Below are 17,836 nucleotides of genomic sequence, written 5' to 3'. Positions count from 1 at the left end.
CAATGTGCTGTAAGTCACAGCTAAAACCGAAATTTAACAAACTCATTGCCGTTTGTCACATAGGAGGAAACATGAGGAATTGCGTAAAAGCAAGAGTCTAACCGCAACGGAAAATAAAAAAACGGATTGTATTTTCAAAACGTTCGTAATGTTTTATTGGTATTTTAACGCCCACAAACCCACATTTTTACTTAATACATTTGAGAATTTGCTTTATTTTTAGTTTTACAATCATTTTTTTAACTTATAAGAAAACAAGAAACACAGCCAAGTCCCAGGACTTTGGCGAATTCTAAATGCCGAGTCCGGATCCGGAATTTGTTAGTCCGGGACGTCGGGCTTGAGGATTTTTGAACCCCTGAGGTAATGCACGTCAAATATGAAAGCCCTATCTCTTCTCAATATAAGGAACAAGATGTGTTTGTGGAACACTGATGACCCCGTCTGGGCAATATAACGAAGATGAAACTTTTCTTAAATGCAAATGAAATATAAATATACTATTACCCAAAGAAGGGTTTTCTCACAAGAAATCGATTGTGAAATACAAAATCCCTATCACCACCTGTTCAAAAAGTTATGGTCAAGAATATATTTTTGAAAGGTAGTTCCAACTCCAGGGTACAAGGGTCTGAGTTGTTGGTTTCTTAAGAAAGGTCTTGACACAAGTAATACATATGTCAAGGACGAAAACCCTAACCCTAACCGTTCAAAAGTTATGGCAAAAGTTGAAGTTTTTTAAAAGTAGGTTAAACTCCAAGGTCAAGGTCACAGGGTTAAAGTTCTTGGTATCCATTTAAAGGTCTTCTCACAAGGATTACGTATGTGAAGTATAAAAGCCCTAGCCCTTACCATTCAAAAGTTATGGTCAAGGTAAAAGTTTTTATAAGTATGGAAATCTCCAAAGTCAAGGTCAAAAGGTTAAAGTTGTTGATATCAAATGAAAGGTCTTGCCACAAAAAATACATATGTGAAATATGAAAGTCCTAGTATCTACCGTTCAAAAGTTGTGGCTAAGGTCAAAGTTTTTGAAAAGTAGGCCAAAATCTAAGGTCAAAGGGTCACAGTTCTTAGTATCCAATGAAAGCTCTTCTCACAAGAACTACATATGTGAAGTATGAAAGCCCTAGCCCTTATCGTTCAAAGGTTATGGTCAAGGTTAAAGTTTTTTCATAAGTATGGAAATCTCCAAGATCAAGGTCATAAGGTCAAAGTTGTTGGTATCCAATGAAAGGTCATACCCCTAAGAATACATATGTGAAATATGAAAGTCCTAGTATCTACTATTCTAAAGTTGTGCCCAAGGTTAGTTTTTAAAAAGTAGTTAAAACTCAAGGTCAAATGTTCAAAGTTTTTAGTATTCAATGAATGGTTTTTTCACAAGGATTACGGTACATATACGAAGTATGAAAGCTCTAGCCCTTACCGTTCAAAAGTTATGGTCAAGGTTTAAAGTTTTTTCATAAGTTCGGAAATCTCCAAGATCAAAAGGTCAAAGTTGTTGGCATTCAATGAAAGGTCTTGCCACAAAGAATAAATATGTGAAATATGAAAGTCTAATTTCTACCATTCAAAAGTTATGACCAAAGTAAAATTTTGGAGTTTTTGTGCAAAAGTGGGTCAAACTCCAAGGTCAAGTTCAAATTTGGTGGTACCCAAAGAAAGGTCTTGTCACAAGGAATACACATGTGAAATATTAAAGTCATAGCTCCACTAAATCAAAAGTTATGGGCAAGGTTAAAGTTTTTGTGACGGACGGACAGCTAGACAGACTGATGGACAGAAGACAGATGAACAGACGAATGAGATTTAATGTTCCCTTGCTTTCGCGAAAGCGGGAGACAATAAGGGATTGTGACTTCAACTTATCCATGGTGTTTAAGTTTGACGCAAATTTCAATTATTGTTTTTTCATCCAACATGTCCAATTTCATGTAGTACAGAGAATGATATTCAATAAACATCACACAAAAGAACTTCAATATTCAAAAGGAAAATTACCCCAAAATGTGCAATTCCAATTGTGTTTATATACTTCAGGTATACTATAAACTGTCACTATACTAAAACTCTGAAACTTACAACAAATGGAAGAGCAGCTAACTTCAGTCTGCATTTCCTCTGTTCCTTGCTTTTCATATTTCTGTCTGGTCTGCAGTATCTTCAAAATCATACCATTCATTTAAAAATATCTCTTTTTACACATTAATTTAGGATTTGAAATCAGTCCTACTGATACTGATGTAGTAATCTAAACATTACAGTACAGAACAAAAACTGTCAATCCAGTTTCTGACAGTGTACATTCATGTCAAACCTGTTTCACTGTGAATTCCAATTTTTAATTTCACTTCATTAATTTTCAGCTTTTAACATTCTGCAGTTTGACACCCCTTTTTCTGACATGAATTTGTGTCTAATTTTTAGTCTGAATAGACAAGTTTAACTCTTTAATTTGAGTAATAGCTATGGCCTAATTGACTATATACACAGTGCTCCCAGACTTACTTTGGGACACTATAATGGACAGTCTGTTCTTACTTTGGGATGCTATAATGAACGGTCCCAGACTTACTTTGGTAAACTATAATGGACAATGCCAGTCTTACTTTGGGACACTACAATGGACAATGCCAGACTTACACTGGGGTACTGTAATGGACAGTCTGTACTTACTTTGGGGTACTATAATGGACAATGCAAGACTTACTTTGGAACACTATAATGGACAATGCCAGACTTACTTTGGGACACTATAATGGACACTCCCAGACTTACTTTACTTTGGAACACTATAATGGACACTCCTATACTTACTTTGGAACACTATAATGGACACTCCCAGACTTACTTTGGGACACTATAATGGACAGTCCCAGACTTACTTTGGGGCACTAAAATCAGTCAAGGGCATCATGGAAACAAGTTTTTTAAATGACTTGTTTAATTATTAAATGTCAACATTTTGGGTTATCTTTCCCTGATTGTGCTTTTCTTCAGTAACTTATTCCTGTTATAGATAGTTTACTATTCATTATTGTAAACCTACTGGTATCTGAAAAGCTTTATTTATGCTGTGCTTGGGTTATTAAGTAGAGGGAAAAGGTTCATGACAGTAAAAGTAATCTATCTTTACAATCTAGCACACTGAAATTCCACAAATCATAACTTATTTCTGTTATTTCATTCCTAACCCACCTCACTGTAGAACTCTTGCACAAAAATATACAGCTTTGCACAAAAAATGTAAGACTTAGAGATTGTACAGTAATGTCCAAAGATTGTTAAGAAAATTAGTCTCAGTTTTGGCAAAATTGGCAGAAGATGTGTAATTAACCTCTGAAATGTTCAAGAAATGAAATTATTTTTCCTTTAAAAAAATCATATTTTTTTTATATCATCCTATCTGCTTAGGAGATATTAAGTCTGTTGAGTTTATTAAAAGAAGTACATAATTATATTTACAACTTTCTTAGCCTTACATCAACTTTAATCAGCAGAAAACTCAACATATTGATGTTTTTTGGCAAAACTGATAGGCATTCTACTTTTAAAGAATTAACTCAAATGAGTTACTTCTTTGTATAGTCATAAATAAGTGAAGTAACCTAAACAAGTTATTCTAAAAAAATAACTTGTTTCCATGATGCCCCTGACTGAAAATGGACAGTCCCATAATTATTTTGAAGTGCTAAAATGGACACTTCCAGACTTACTTTGGGGTCCTATAATGGACTGTCCCAGACTTACTTTGGGGAAATATAATGGACTGTCCTAGACTTATTTTGGGACACTAAAATGGACACTTCCAGACTTACTTTGGGGTGCTATAACGCCAGTCCAAGACTTACTGTACTTTGGGTGCTAAAATGGAAACTCAGAGACTTAATTTGGAGCAATATAATGGAAAGTGCCAGACTTACTTTTGAACGCTATAATGCACAGTCCCAGACTCAATTTGGGACGTTATCATGGACAGTTCCAGGCTTACTTTGGGGGCACTATAATGAACACTGCCAGACTTACTTTGGGACGCTATAATGGACAGTCTATACTTACTTTGGGGTACTATAATGGACAGTCCCAGTCTTACTTTGGGACACTACTGTAGATCACTAAATTTTTGCGACACCTTATTTTCGCGAGATAGTCATTGACTCTTGATTAGCGAGACAAAATTTTCACGAATTGTCGTTACAGCTCTGTATAATCTTAAGGAATGCTATTATACACGAGAATAAAATTTTTGCGAGCACACTGTCTCGCGTAATTACGCGAAAATAAAGTTCTCGCGAATAAAAAGTGATTTACAGTAAAGTGGACAATGCCAGACTTACTTTGGAACACTATAATGGACACTCCTAGACTTAATTTGGGACATTATAATGGAAACCCCTAGACTTAATTTGGGACGCTATAATGGACAGTCTCTGACTTACTTTGGGGCACTATAATGGACTGTCCCAGACTTACTTTGGGATGCTGTAATGGACACTCCTATACTTACTTTGGGGCACTATAATGGACAGTCTGCACTTCATCCAGACACTCCCCCACTATGACCTGTATGTCCTCCTCCACACACGGGGGACAGGCCTGATCTGTCCTCCACAGGAAGTGGAACTGACAGCCGTCACACGTCCCGTCGGGACATTTACTGGGGATCTCGATCTCTCCCTGTCCTTTCTTCTGCTGATCACACTTCAGGGATACAATTGTCTCCCTTCCTTTGGGACACGCCTGGGTCTTCCTAAAAAAGATTTTGTATGACATTTTTGTAAATCAAGAGACATAACAAAAAAGTTTATTTTCTTTAACAAGTACAAGCATAGGGAAACAAATTCCAAAACATGTGAAGACATAGAAATTTTACAGTCTAGGGACCAATTTGATGCTTTCAACCAATATGCAAGTCATCAGTGTGAAGATTCTTGCTAAAAATTATTTGGTTATGTTCAATCATAGCTCAAGAAAGTCTGGAAAACTATGACAATAAAAGAATGACAAAAAATGACCAATGAAGAGAAGGGGGTACATGTAACATTATACATCCAAGCAAATTCGTGTCAGGAGTATAGATACATTTTCATATAATTTTAAGTTTAAAACAACAACATTAAAATCCAATCTAGGTCGATTTATGAGTACATGTACATGTATATGATCTACATTGATAGGATTAAGTCCCTTTCTTCAAACTGTACATTGTTGACAATATACAAAATATGTTACGTTCTTGATTTATCACTCTATAGGTATTTAAATGTACTTACTCATCTGTCTTGTAAAAGAAATGGACATCTCTTTCCATTCCTGAAAAAGAGGTACAAGTACATGTATACAATTAGATAGCAAATGCAAGACAATCAATGACACATAGAGAGGATCTCACAAGTTTTAATTTGAGATGGTACCTCATTGATCCATATGAACAATCAAAAGAATATTGTCAAAATCATTGTTTGTAGGGGACTAATGTATGTCGATTTCCAGGGACACCATTATCCACATGAATATACATCTTAACAAACAAGAAATTTGTCAATATATTGGTTCATTGAATCCTCTGTAAAGTCCTTATAATCCATCAAATATTGGTTACTTGTATCCAAAAACACTGATTCATAGGAATAAAAGTGAATTAACAATAAGTGAAATTATTTGGGAATGCTATTACTGGATTATAATGTGTAGGGATGGACAGGATCCAGTTCCCTATTTCTGTGTTCAGTACCTTCAGTAGGGAGTCCTCCCTGTGTGTATAGATGATGTAGGTCAGATTCATGGCTCTGATTGGACAAGATCTTAGTCAGGTAATCCGCAATACTGAAACATACAAAAAATTCATCTTAGTCAGGTACCTCGAATACTGAAACATAGCCATTTCAAACTAAATCCTTAATAATGTTCACAATGATTCTGTACTAATACATGAATGCAAAGTGAACATTATATTATAATCTTATCAAACTTAACAATAATTTCAGAATTCTACTCTGAAATTCAATCTAAATTGATCGTAAAGTGCATAAGAATATGAACCACCACATTTTCCTGTTATTTAGTTGTTTGTTGTTCAGTATATTTGTCACAGGTGGTGAAAAATAAAGTCTCAACTCGGACTAGAACCCACAGCCTCTTGTGTACCATGCCAGCACTCTAACCACTGAGCTATTGAGACCAGATATACTGACCAACTTTCATGCACCTGTCAACCTCTTGACATATTCCCCCTCCTCGTATAATTTCTTTCTCAAATTCTAGGAGGTAAGGAAATGCTGTAAGGCATGTTCAAATGGAGCAATATTGACCGACTTTCATGCACCTGTGAATCCAGTGTCTTGTTTTTGCAATGACACATATTAAATCAATTAAAAATAACCTTATGCAGTTTCAGTTGTCAATGAGCAGTACTCACTGTTAAGACTAACTTTTTATTTGGAATCACCTACCTGACGGGCTGTGTAGAAACTATCTTGTTATCTTTGGTCGGCACCATGGCTGATCTACATACCATAGAATGTACAGGCTTATCACTCTTCTCAATTACCTAGTGGCAGAAAAAATTATCTTACTTTATCATGTTTATAAGATTTAAAATTCTTTATCAGTTGAACAGCTTTATAGATGATATTTTATACTTTAATTCTTTGTGATTTAACATATTTTAAAAATCACAATTAGGTAAGAGTCATGAAACAAACAGATGTGGGACTGTTAATTCCTTATTTTACATAAGTACCTACAGACCCTAAACCGTGCTACTACACCACTTGCACGGTATGGTTACGCTTTGTTCAAACGGTACATTTGTTCACGGTACGGTACGCTTTTTTGGTTCGCTTTTTTGCACGGAACGGTACGCTTTGTGCACGGTATTCGCTTGATGCACGGAACGGTACGCTTTGTGGACGGTACGTTTCGTTTCTTGCACGGAACGGTTCGTTTTGTGAACGGTACGCTTTGGGAAACGGTATGTAAATGAAGTGGGCGGAGCCTGTTAGCTTTGGTCATTGATTGGCTGCTAAAAAATAGTCCATTTTAAACGAATTTTGAAGATCGTTATGCACGTGTTCAATTTTATTTCCGTTATTAAAGAATGTAATTTATTTATTATTCATATAAATTGAAGTATTAATGAGTTTCTATTTATTAGGGAAGTTCAAATGTTTTATTACATGTACATGTATGCTATTGTGTGTATCATAGCCTTGTGTGCTATGTTTCGGTTTCAATTTTAAAAATTAATTTACACTGAAGCAGTGATGGAGGAAATAAGAAAATAAAATGAAAGGAAAAACATCGTCCCACTGATCTTTTTGGCATTTGTAAATATATTGATATATAGAAGGTAAATATTTCCTTACGTATTTTAATTTTACCTATGCCAAGACTGTGTCTTAAATAGAAAAAAAGACACAAATGTATATAATAATTTTTCATTCTAGAATAAAGCTTTAACAGAATTGAATATATACTTGTTCTATATTTAACACTATACACGTATATAAATTATTTTCAATTGATTGATCTATAGAAAAAAATATGACTATTCGTGCTTTTATTTTTAATCTTAGTAATAAGAAATGTAGATTGTTTCTCATTTTTAAAATTGTTTGATCTATCGTTTAAATGTCTGCCTTAGAAGAGAAATATCAGTAACAAAAAATAAATTTATTAATAAAAAATGTTGAAAAAAAATAATTTTAAAAAATTTACGGGGCATAGAATACTTGTTTGTTTGTTTTTTCTTTTTTCTTAAGTTAATCTTTATTTAATCTGAAAATCTTTAATTACTCTGAATTTAGATACGAAAATCAGAAGCAGAAACTCGGAATCAATAAAATGACTTCATATCGCATTTCGCGTGAAGAAAACATTTCTTTTCATAAACTAGTATTATGTTTTTAAAAATCCTTTCAGTCTAAGTAATTATTTAAATAAGTTTTTCTTCATTTTGATAAGTTATTCTCTTCTTGTAAAATGTGTAAATACTATGTCGTGAAAGAGAGAGAGAAAGAGGGAGAGATGCAACCCCGTTACATAATCTAAAAAAAATACCTTTTATTTATCTCATTTTTTGGTTTTATTTACATCGCCAAAGTCACAGATGCTATTTAATTTCCACAACTTTGGTTCAAACTCAACCTATTTACAACTATTGCGCAATGCATTCGTTCTCTGCACATACATGCTGTACGCAGGAAATCCTTGTGGATCACCTGTCAATCAAAATCGCATGACGCTAGGTGACCTTGAGGGTATATTCGATTAAGCGACACGGGTTACACGAGTCACTAGAGTTGTAAATAAAACAACCTATCTTCGACACGGGTAATCAACCCGTGTTACGCGAGTATACTCCTCAGTTTACCTGGAGTAACAGGTGAAAGAAATGGCGGGAAGTGAAGTCGCATTGTTAATGCCAAAACTGTTTCTGCATAAATTTGTCAGTGTTTGTATTACTAATTTACAAAGTCAATGAAAAAAGTCTGCATTATAATTTTGATATCCCCCCTTTTTTTTTAGTTTTTAGGTCAACCTCTTAAAATTACCGCTGTGTTATCATTGGCAGCTTTTAAATTTTTTTTAAAAAATAAAGTTTATCCTGCCTATAATTATTGCATTGGCTTTGTCATCATAAAACCCAAAACTTATGTTGATTATAAATTTTTGAAAATTAGCCTTTTTGGAAATTGTTACCATAGAAACATTCTAAACTCTTTTCAAGAAGAATAAAATCGCAGAATCAGTTTTGGTCTTAGGTGTAAGTTCTTTTGTAAAACGGGCCCCTTGATTACAAAAATGTCTTATAGATATGGAATGCCATATACGACAGCCAACTGCTTACTGCCAACTGCTGACTGCTTACTGCCAAATGTCAGCTGCTTACTGCCAACTGCCTCACATATTTGAATGAATTTTATTTTTATTTTGATATTTATGTGAATTAAAAAGAAAAAGGCGCGGATTCATTTTTTCCATCACTATGACACACACAAGAAAAAAATACGTAAAGTCCTTTCCTAAATGTGAAAATTTATTTCGGCCGGGGAGAGGGGGTTCTTATGCGTCATATCTTCATGTGTTTGACATTTTTCACACCAACTTAACACGAATCCACATTTTCGGTTGGGGAGGGGGTGGTTCTAAGGTCCCTTTTAGTTTTATACATTAAATAACTTTTAATTGATTTAGTTTGTGCATTAAATAACTTTACAAATCTCAGAGGGGTGTTCCGAACTCCTCTCTCTAGATCTATGCATGTGAAACATATTTTATTTGTACAAACAAAGAGATATAAAAGTTTGATCGGCTTTTTCTAAGTGGAGGGTCCAAGGACAGTTATACTGGTAGTCCGTTTAGTTTATTTAATGTATTACTGAAATTTTAAATCCCCCCCCCCCCCCCCCGATCTGTGAAACATTATAACACACAGAGATATACATCTTTAATCTGAGGAAATTTTTAACTATAGAATATAATGGAAAACAAAAATGTATTTTGAAAACATCTTTCTCTGCGAAACGACAAATCTTTTTTGTTATTATTATGAGTATTTTACCCTATCTTTGGACTTTTAGTAGGCGTGACTTTCTCGGCGCTACGTAATGGAGAATACTAGTTGATTCTCATTGGTTACGAAATTAATAACAAAGGAACTTAAAATTGTTATTGATAACGATCAGACGACTTATGCCCCACCTCTGTGTCGTGAGAGAACTTTTAATTGGCTATTTACTACACCAGTTGACATTCGGCCGCATCTCTATCACATGTATATTTCAATAGTGAAGGGAAGCTGTGTAAATTTCAGAAGCTAATTAGGTAACGTCGAGAATGCCACGCCTTACTGAAAGTCCACACTAAGCGTGTAATTCTTCTATTCTCTCTTCAAAGGTTTTGTCGTCTCCGGGGGAGGGGCTTCTTTAAAGATTAAACGCAGAAAATACATGTAGTCATTTTATTATCTATTTCAAATAGGAAAACAAATAAAAAAAATAAACAATGTACTTTATCAACTGCATATATTGAATATTACATGAGATAAAACATATTGGTCATTTTATTCAATTAATTTTACCAGGGTGATTTATTTCAGTGTAAAATTCATATAAATATCAATACAAATATACTTCAAATATGTGTGGCAATAAGCAGCTGAAAAAGCAGTTGGCTGTCGTATATGGCATTCCATAAATAGATGCATTTTGATTCACTAAAATTATTTTGATAGATTTAACAATTTAGCAATTTCAGTTACATGCATGTATTACAATGTAATCTTATAAATATGGAGGTCAGGTCCCCAGAACCAACCGGTTCTTTGTTTACAATAAATGTTATAAGTATATAGAAATTACCTTTTCAGCCTTTAATTACAATTGTAATAATTATTGAACAATTTCATGTGTATTTTTAAAAAAAAATATTTAGTTGAAATATTGAACATTATTTTTACAAAACTCAAAATTAAAATTCACAGCCATGTAAGACCATGAAAAATACATACGCTCAAGTTTTCTTTCTTTCTTTTTTTTTTTTTTTTGTAAAAGTATATGTCTCTCACATCCTATGACTAACACTATATTCAGCTATGTTTTTCTGACCAATTATTATAACCCGTTTTTTTTACCACAGGGGGGGGGGGGGGGGATGTAGCATCTGGTGGAAGCGCTATTTTTTTTCCATTTTTTCCTTTTAAAAAATCTTCATTGAAAGACCACCGATTGCTTCCTCCCCCTTTTTGTTACAGTAAAGCCAAGCAAGGCTGAAGTCGTATCGTATGAATAAAATTTGGTACTGAAGGAAGTGGAACCTACATCCTCTTCCTCCAACTAAATAGAAGTGTCGTTTTTTTCTCTGGCTTGTCCCCCCCCCCCCCTTCAAAAACGATGGTACATCACTATTATATTTAAAACTATTTCCATGTATGTATGTGGAGACATTCTTATTCTACTTTTTTATTTTGATAAGAGGAGGTATTGACTTGTTAAATAATATTGCAAGGATAAATAATCTATAAAATACATGTTGTATCCACAGGCACCTGACGTTACATGTGTACTTATTTGTCGTTTAATAAAAAAGAATATACCCATACCTAATATATATTTTTTTATTAAAAGAAAAATAAGTAACCACAGGTTCCTGTGGTTGTATCTGTAAAAAATAATTTTTTTTTGAACAATTAATATCAGCTTTGATGTATTGTATTAAATTATCTGCTATTCTTTATTTGATAATTGGATATTGTTAATCAAATTTTTGTCCTGTTCAAACCCGACATACAGGGAATATACTGTTTTCCCCGCCATATTTATGCAAACACTAAACAACACGAGATGTTTTATTAAGAACACTAGAGGTCAATCAATGAGCATGCGCATATTTAACACTAGTGCGACACGGGTTGTCTTAATCGAATACACTCTGAAAGTCTGTTTACGTGGAAAGAATTTCTCTTTTGATCTGAAACATTCTGATGGTCAGTTCAGAGTTCACACCTTTTAAAAAATAGTGGGTCACAGCCAGAGGGTTGTTTTTGCATCAAGTGTACATGCATTTTTATTCAACTGACATTCAGCGATTAAAAATGTCCCTTTTCAACACAGTTAGATAAGGGTGTATCCATTAATTATCATTTAGGCGTCACATAAATTCGAGCTTTTGATGAGTTTTAACTAGCTAATTAGTTCACCTTCTAGAAAGGGGGGGGGGGTAACAAACATAATGTGGCTTTCATTGTATTTTTTATTTTCATTTTATTTTGTAAGTTATCCTTTTTTCAGACACAAATAAGCATGTAGCCTGTAGACTATGATTTTTATTAGTCAGATTATATCCGTTCAGTAGAAATCTGAAGTCCCTGTTTACCGCATGTAATATTTAAATCCATATTAGACAGAATTGCCGATTTTCAGTGTATGTCTAACTGCATCAGTGATTCGCCGAGTATAATTATCTGAGCAGAATGAATTAATATGTCTAATACATTTTTAAAATTTTACTCTAGCCAGAAACTTCATAATTATATGTTTTAAATTTCTTACAAAATAATTAATTAGTAAAATCAGGCATCTGATATGAACTACATATGAATGCATACTTACGGCAAAAACGATCGTGTATCTGATTCAGCAATTGAAATGGGCAAAATTAAAATCTAATTAAGTCAAGACAACTAGGGAATTACTTTAAACATCAGATTCTGTATAGTTAAATTACGAATATTTAATTGAGTACAACAAATATTTTTTTTAAAAAAGTTGATTCTTAAATAAAGAAAATGAAAATATTTATTATCAGTTCCGTAATGGGGAACTGTTATATACCATGTTACACGGTGTCCACTATCGCTGACTTCAAAGATTCGAGTTCAAATTCTTTTTTGCGGGAAAAACTCAGTTGAAACACAACGAGTTGATCTAATTTATAGCAAATAAGTAATCAATGTAAACTCTATACTTTGAATTTTCACAGTTGAAAGCCCAGATGCAATGGTGTTTCAAATAGCCAATAACCTCCGTCCTCTTTCACGGGCGCTATTAGAGAAATAAACCAAAATGACTTATTTGGTCAAAGCAGGTCAAAATCATTGGGGGCGTGGTTTGCATAATTAACCAAAGAACGGTACGGTTCGTTTCTTGCACGGAACGGTACGCTTTGTGGACGGTACGGTACGCTTTGTGCACGGAACGGTTCGCTTTGTGCACGGTACGGTACGCTTTTTTACATTCGCTTTGTGGACGGTAGTACCTATATATGGTACGCTTTGTGCACGGAACGGTACGGTTCGTTTCTGAGGTGTAGTAGCACGGTTTAGGGTCTGTATATATATCAGAAAAAGAAAAATGCAAAAACAGTAATTTTGCAAGTGGATGGTTGATGAGGAAATTTTACAATTAAGCACCATTAAGTAAAAGAAAATAATTTTCATCAATTGATAAGTGGTGCTTCATGTAAATTACAGGATAAATAATTCCTGGTATATATTAAGAAATGTACAAATTTATAAAATATTGCAATGGCACATCAGCAATACAGGTAAATGAAATTAAACCTACCGATGTCATATTATTTTGACAGAAAGCCTTTGTATTTTCTGCAGCACAAAGTGAGATGTTAAATCCATGAAAGTAACCTGTTCCACTGCCTGTGAAAAGTTGGGCTCCTCTCACAAACTGAGGTCTGTCAAAACAAAGTGAGATGTGTGACAATTACAATCACCTCATCTTAAAAGCAACCTGTTAAATGATTCAACCTATCTGTGAGAATAATATTGATTCATTAACATTTTATCTGGTTTTGGGTTGAATGTTGAACAGACAATTTGATGTGTACGGAATTCCTTTTCCATTGATAAGAATTTAAACATGTACCGGTAAATAAACAGTCTGATTTAAACCAGCCCCACTTCCTCCCAATTGCCCAGTGATTATTAGTTGTAGAAGGGAATATATTTTAAAGATAAATAACTCATACAATTTTGGTACTGTTTTTAACATATTTCTAGTTCTAACATATTTTTTATTATGTATTTTTAACATATTTATGAGAGGAGATCCAAAATCTGTTTAACAACCATCAAGGATGTCCCTATTTTTTTTAATGTTGTTTCAAAAAAATTTAAGGGATTACTCAGTGTCTTATCATAGAAAGACACCAAAATTCAAAAAAAAAATCTCTAGCAAACAACAATTAAATTAACATGACATAATAAAGTTTAGCTCGCACTTATATTAACATGGCTTGCATACTTCCTCACACATTTCACAGAATATTTAAAAGGATTTCAAGGGCCACCCTTACCTACAAACTTTCATCTCCAGAAACTTTTATTTTTTAAACAAATTGATTCATTAAAATCTACCATATATAAAGGAGTTACCTGTTACATCCCTATGAACAAACAGAATTTTGATTGCCCACGAGTACTGACCTAATGAATTAAAACTTTAGATGTAAGTTCTGACCTATTGAGTGCTGTGAAGTCATATTTCCTGTTGGCCTCGTCAGTGTACACACAGTCAGATATACAGGAGGTTCCGTCCTTTGCCCTCAGGCCTGGACCACACTTAACACAGGAATCCTCTCCCCAGGCTAACCTGGTCCGGATCACAGCATTAGCGGGACACGGCAGACACTGGGTGTTATTAAGGTCCACATAATGTCCCGCAGGGCAGGATATACATCTAGAATAAAAAACAAGTTCAAAATTCAATGTAATGTGACCAGTGGGCAGGACATATAAACACCAAACAAAACAATCTCACAATTTTCTATTTTTACTTCAGATCTGTTAGAAACATATTTCTACCTCCATATGTGATTTATAATCTAGAGTTGAATGATTCTCAACTTTATTTCTGGTAATCTTTGAGATGGTACAATTTTTGTTTTGTATCTTACTACTTATATTTGAGTTGTTGTTATATACTCGTATCTTACTGGTTATCTTTGACGCCTCTCATACACTTCTGGCAGTCCTTAGCGCCCCCTGTCAGGGTGTTGGTGACCTTGACACTGTAGATACGAGCCACATCCTCCTTACCATCCCACACCTCTGAGCTCTGGAAGGCCCAGGTCAAGGTCAGGGGCTGGGTGTCTTTTATTTCATGTCTAAAGTCATAATCATAGAATAACATTATTGTTCTGAATTCTGATAAAAAAAATTTTCCCCCAATTTTGCTTTAATATTTCCAAACAATGAACAAATGTGAAGTGGAAGCAGTGTAGCCTCATCATTCATAAATCTCCTAATGCATTTCCCAAACCCAGCTAATTACGCACAGACACAATGACATTTGATAACACATCAAACCCTTGGTTATAGCTAATTACAATACATCCGTAATTCGTTATATCCGTATATATAACCTTTATAGCGAATGCAATTGAAATAATGCCACAATGACTTCTAAAAGTAAATAACATCAGTTCAATTTATCAAATTTTTTTAAAATCTTTGAAAGTTCGTTATAAGAGATGTAAATTTTATTATATTTAACCTCAACGGGACTCAAAATCAGTTCGCTATATCCGTAAATTCGTTATATCAGAGTTCGTTATAACCGTAAAATTTTACAAAGATTTGTTAAGAATATCGCCGGGGACCCAGAAAAACTTCGTTGTATCCGTGAATTCGCTATATCCGTGTTCGTACTAAACGAGTTTTACTGTATAATACATGAGGCTTTTATTTCAGAATTTGACCCAATATCATGTTGGTTGACTCTGTCCAGGCAAGTGCTAGTTGCATGAGGAAAACTTAAAGACTGCTTCAAAAAACATCTTGTTATAATAGATGCTTTCACCACCTAATGACCGTAGGAAACCCACGGTTGATTACGCTTCAGTTGAACCTTATAAATTAATGTCGAGTTTAAAATGATTTTGAAAAAGACTTTAACTCTATTACAATTTCTACACAACAAAGCTTAATATATTTGATATGCTAGCTAAACTGCTGTTGAATTTGCTCAGTAACTTAGTATTACTGATCTTAGGAGTCTTACGTCCTTCAATGTGCTTCTGTCATCGTTCACTTTTACGTACCTGTACTGTTGTTTTTTCTGTTCCCCTGTCCAGGACTTTACAATACCATTAGTTCCAAACTCATCCTACCAAAAATAAATTCATGAAAAGTTTCTGCATAGAAAAAACATGATTTAAAAATACAAAAAAATCTTCTTGCAACAAGTTTCTGAGGACATTTTTCTTTGTAATTTTTCTTAACAAGTGAAGAGAACTTTTCTAATGTCACTTAAATTAGAAGGATGTAACATATCACCAATGATTCTGTGTATATATAAAGGTTTTGGGTTTTTAGAAAATATTGAGGAAGTGTGACTTTGTGTGTAGCCTTTCTAAAATACAATTGCCTAATTGTTAATACAATACAAAAGACTGTGCATTTGTATTTTAATTTTTTGTTCAGTAATGAACTTTGTTTTGTTATAACAAAGTCTACTTTATTTTTATTTGTTTAATAATCATCTCCAACTCCATGATGTACCTATTAAATTTTTACTTTGCAATATCCATAATTGGTTATATCTGTATAAGGAATTTTTTTTTCCTTTTGTTAAATTTATATAGCTTAATGATTTAGGAACATCACAACACCAAATAAAATAATCAACGCTATATCCATGAAATCACATTTGGTGTTTTGTATCACTGTTCCTGCTTTCAGTTAACAAGTTATATTACAGTGACTGTATAAAATATTTGCTTTCTATGTTTACGCCGAACATGTAACTGCAGAACAGAAATGATCTTGTTTTAAAAGAAATGGATGACAGATTCATGAAGTATAAATGTATAGAACATAGTTTATAAAGCTATTTTCATTCAACTGCAATATTTCCATTGACAAAAATTGATATGACATATATACTTAAAGAGAGGTAAGATGTTTCACATCCATGTACATTTGTTGCCACCACAGGAAAGCTGATTATATGGGGAAATTGTTCACGGATTGCATGTTTTATGGCGAATTGTCATTTATTCTTTTTTTTTTCGGGGCTCTCCTCACCGTCGTGATGAAAATATGGGATTTTGCTGAAAAATTGTAAAACAAGGTAGGAAATTGAGTGAGAACCATATCCCTTTTAATAAATTATGGATTCTAAATTTACTACACTGTGTGTGGATGTAAAATTCGTCTCCAGCAAGGACCCAGGAGGAATTTTACTATATATTTAGACAAAGCGTCATCTGTTCTCATCTTAGCAATAAAAATTACACACATCCATACATTAACAGTTCTTAGATTATATAGAACACAATTTGACAAAGCAATAAGCATTTAATCTCAACCAAAAATTCTGTGAATAAAAAATTAATCTTAATTGTATAATCTAAAACACGGTTATAACAAAGTCCTACATCACAATGATATCTGTATAAGTTTGTTAAAATATAGTATAAAATATCCCGCTTTTTTACAGTGACTGTAACATTTTAAAAAAAAACAGAAATTATTAAAAGAAATGAAGGAGTTTTGCATATCTTACAGAGAGAAAGATCAATTCACAGTTGCCACCACAGGAAAGCTGAAACTGGAAGTCTTGTTTTATATACTTAGTGATTGAAAATTAAATTATAAGGAACTGTGTGTGGATGTGGTCTCCAGCAAGGACCCAAATTATACTGCTAATAAAAATTACACTGCAGTATAAACAATCCTTACAGAACACAGTTTTAAGTATAAACTGCTTCGTGCTTTATAATTTAAAATACAGTATACATGGAAATTTTAGCGAGAGGCAAATCTAGCAATTTGTCCATAAAAATTGGTCTAATCGTGTAATTTTATTTAAAATGATCACTATAATTTACAAATAAAATGCAATTAATTTTTAGCGATCTCATCTCTATAATGCCTTAAATATACACACATATGTATGTCATTTGTTATACTTGTCTTTTTTTAAGGTCAAGTTAACCATGTAATAAACCTTCTGCAGAAATCTCACCAGAAAATGTGATACAATTTGAGGTCATGTTCTCTGGCATTTGGTTCCACCATTTGTACTCGAGTGCGATGTTAGGGGAGGTAGAGGCGGGGCAGTCCTGGCAGCTCTTCGCTCCATCAGAGTACATGTGATCAGGACAGAACTGGCAGCCTTTACCCTCCACGAAATGCATGCCTGGGTTACAGGGTGGGCAGTCCTCGGGAGCGCTAGGGTCGGGGAGGTTAACAGCACCACTCAGGTCCGTCCGACAAATCTGGGGCTCTATCCACTTATACAGCTTCCTTGTCTACAACACACAAACCACAGCTAATTGTAAAGTTGACAGATTACCTTAAAAGTGGTTATCTAAT

At 33.9% G+C, this 17,836-nt stretch overlaps 1 protein-coding gene across 1 annotated transcript in view; it reads right to left on the bottom strand.

The window, feature by feature from the left end:
- The window catches only part of LOC134269063 (endosome/lysosome-associated apoptosis and autophagy regulator family member 2-like), a 31,814-nt gene that overhangs the window by 5,611 nt on the left and 8,367 nt on the right, over nt 1-17,836 (bottom strand). Inside the window, exons 9-19 of the mRNA XM_062751281.1 lie at nt 17,487-17,772; nt 17,025-17,077; nt 15,559-15,623; nt 14,452-14,622; nt 13,977-14,195; nt 13,068-13,191; nt 6,453-6,550; nt 5,735-5,826; nt 5,274-5,313; nt 4,508-4,750; nt 2,083-2,161 (exon numbers count right to left, since the gene is read on the bottom strand). Coding sequence (XP_062607265.1) covers nt 2,083-2,161; nt 4,508-4,750; nt 5,274-5,313; nt 5,735-5,826; nt 6,453-6,550; nt 13,068-13,191; nt 13,977-14,195; nt 14,452-14,622; nt 15,559-15,623; nt 17,025-17,077; nt 17,487-17,772 — 1,470 coding nt within the window. The remainder of the gene's footprint in view (nt 1-2,082; nt 2,162-4,507; nt 4,751-5,273; nt 5,314-5,734; nt 5,827-6,452; nt 6,551-13,067; nt 13,192-13,976; nt 14,196-14,451; nt 14,623-15,558; nt 15,624-17,024; nt 17,078-17,486; nt 17,773-17,836) is intronic.

Source organism: Saccostrea cucullata, unplaced genomic scaffold (assembly GCF_032062105.1).
Source record: "Saccostrea cucullata isolate Sc308-1 unplaced genomic scaffold, CSIRO_AGI_Scuc_v1 ctg463, whole genome shotgun sequence".
Classification (NCBI taxonomy): Eukaryota; Metazoa; Mollusca; class Bivalvia; order Ostreida; family Ostreidae; genus Saccostrea; species Saccostrea cuccullata.
The sequence above is the reverse complement of the archived record's forward strand: the minus strand, read 5'-3'. Positions and strand labels throughout refer to the sequence as shown.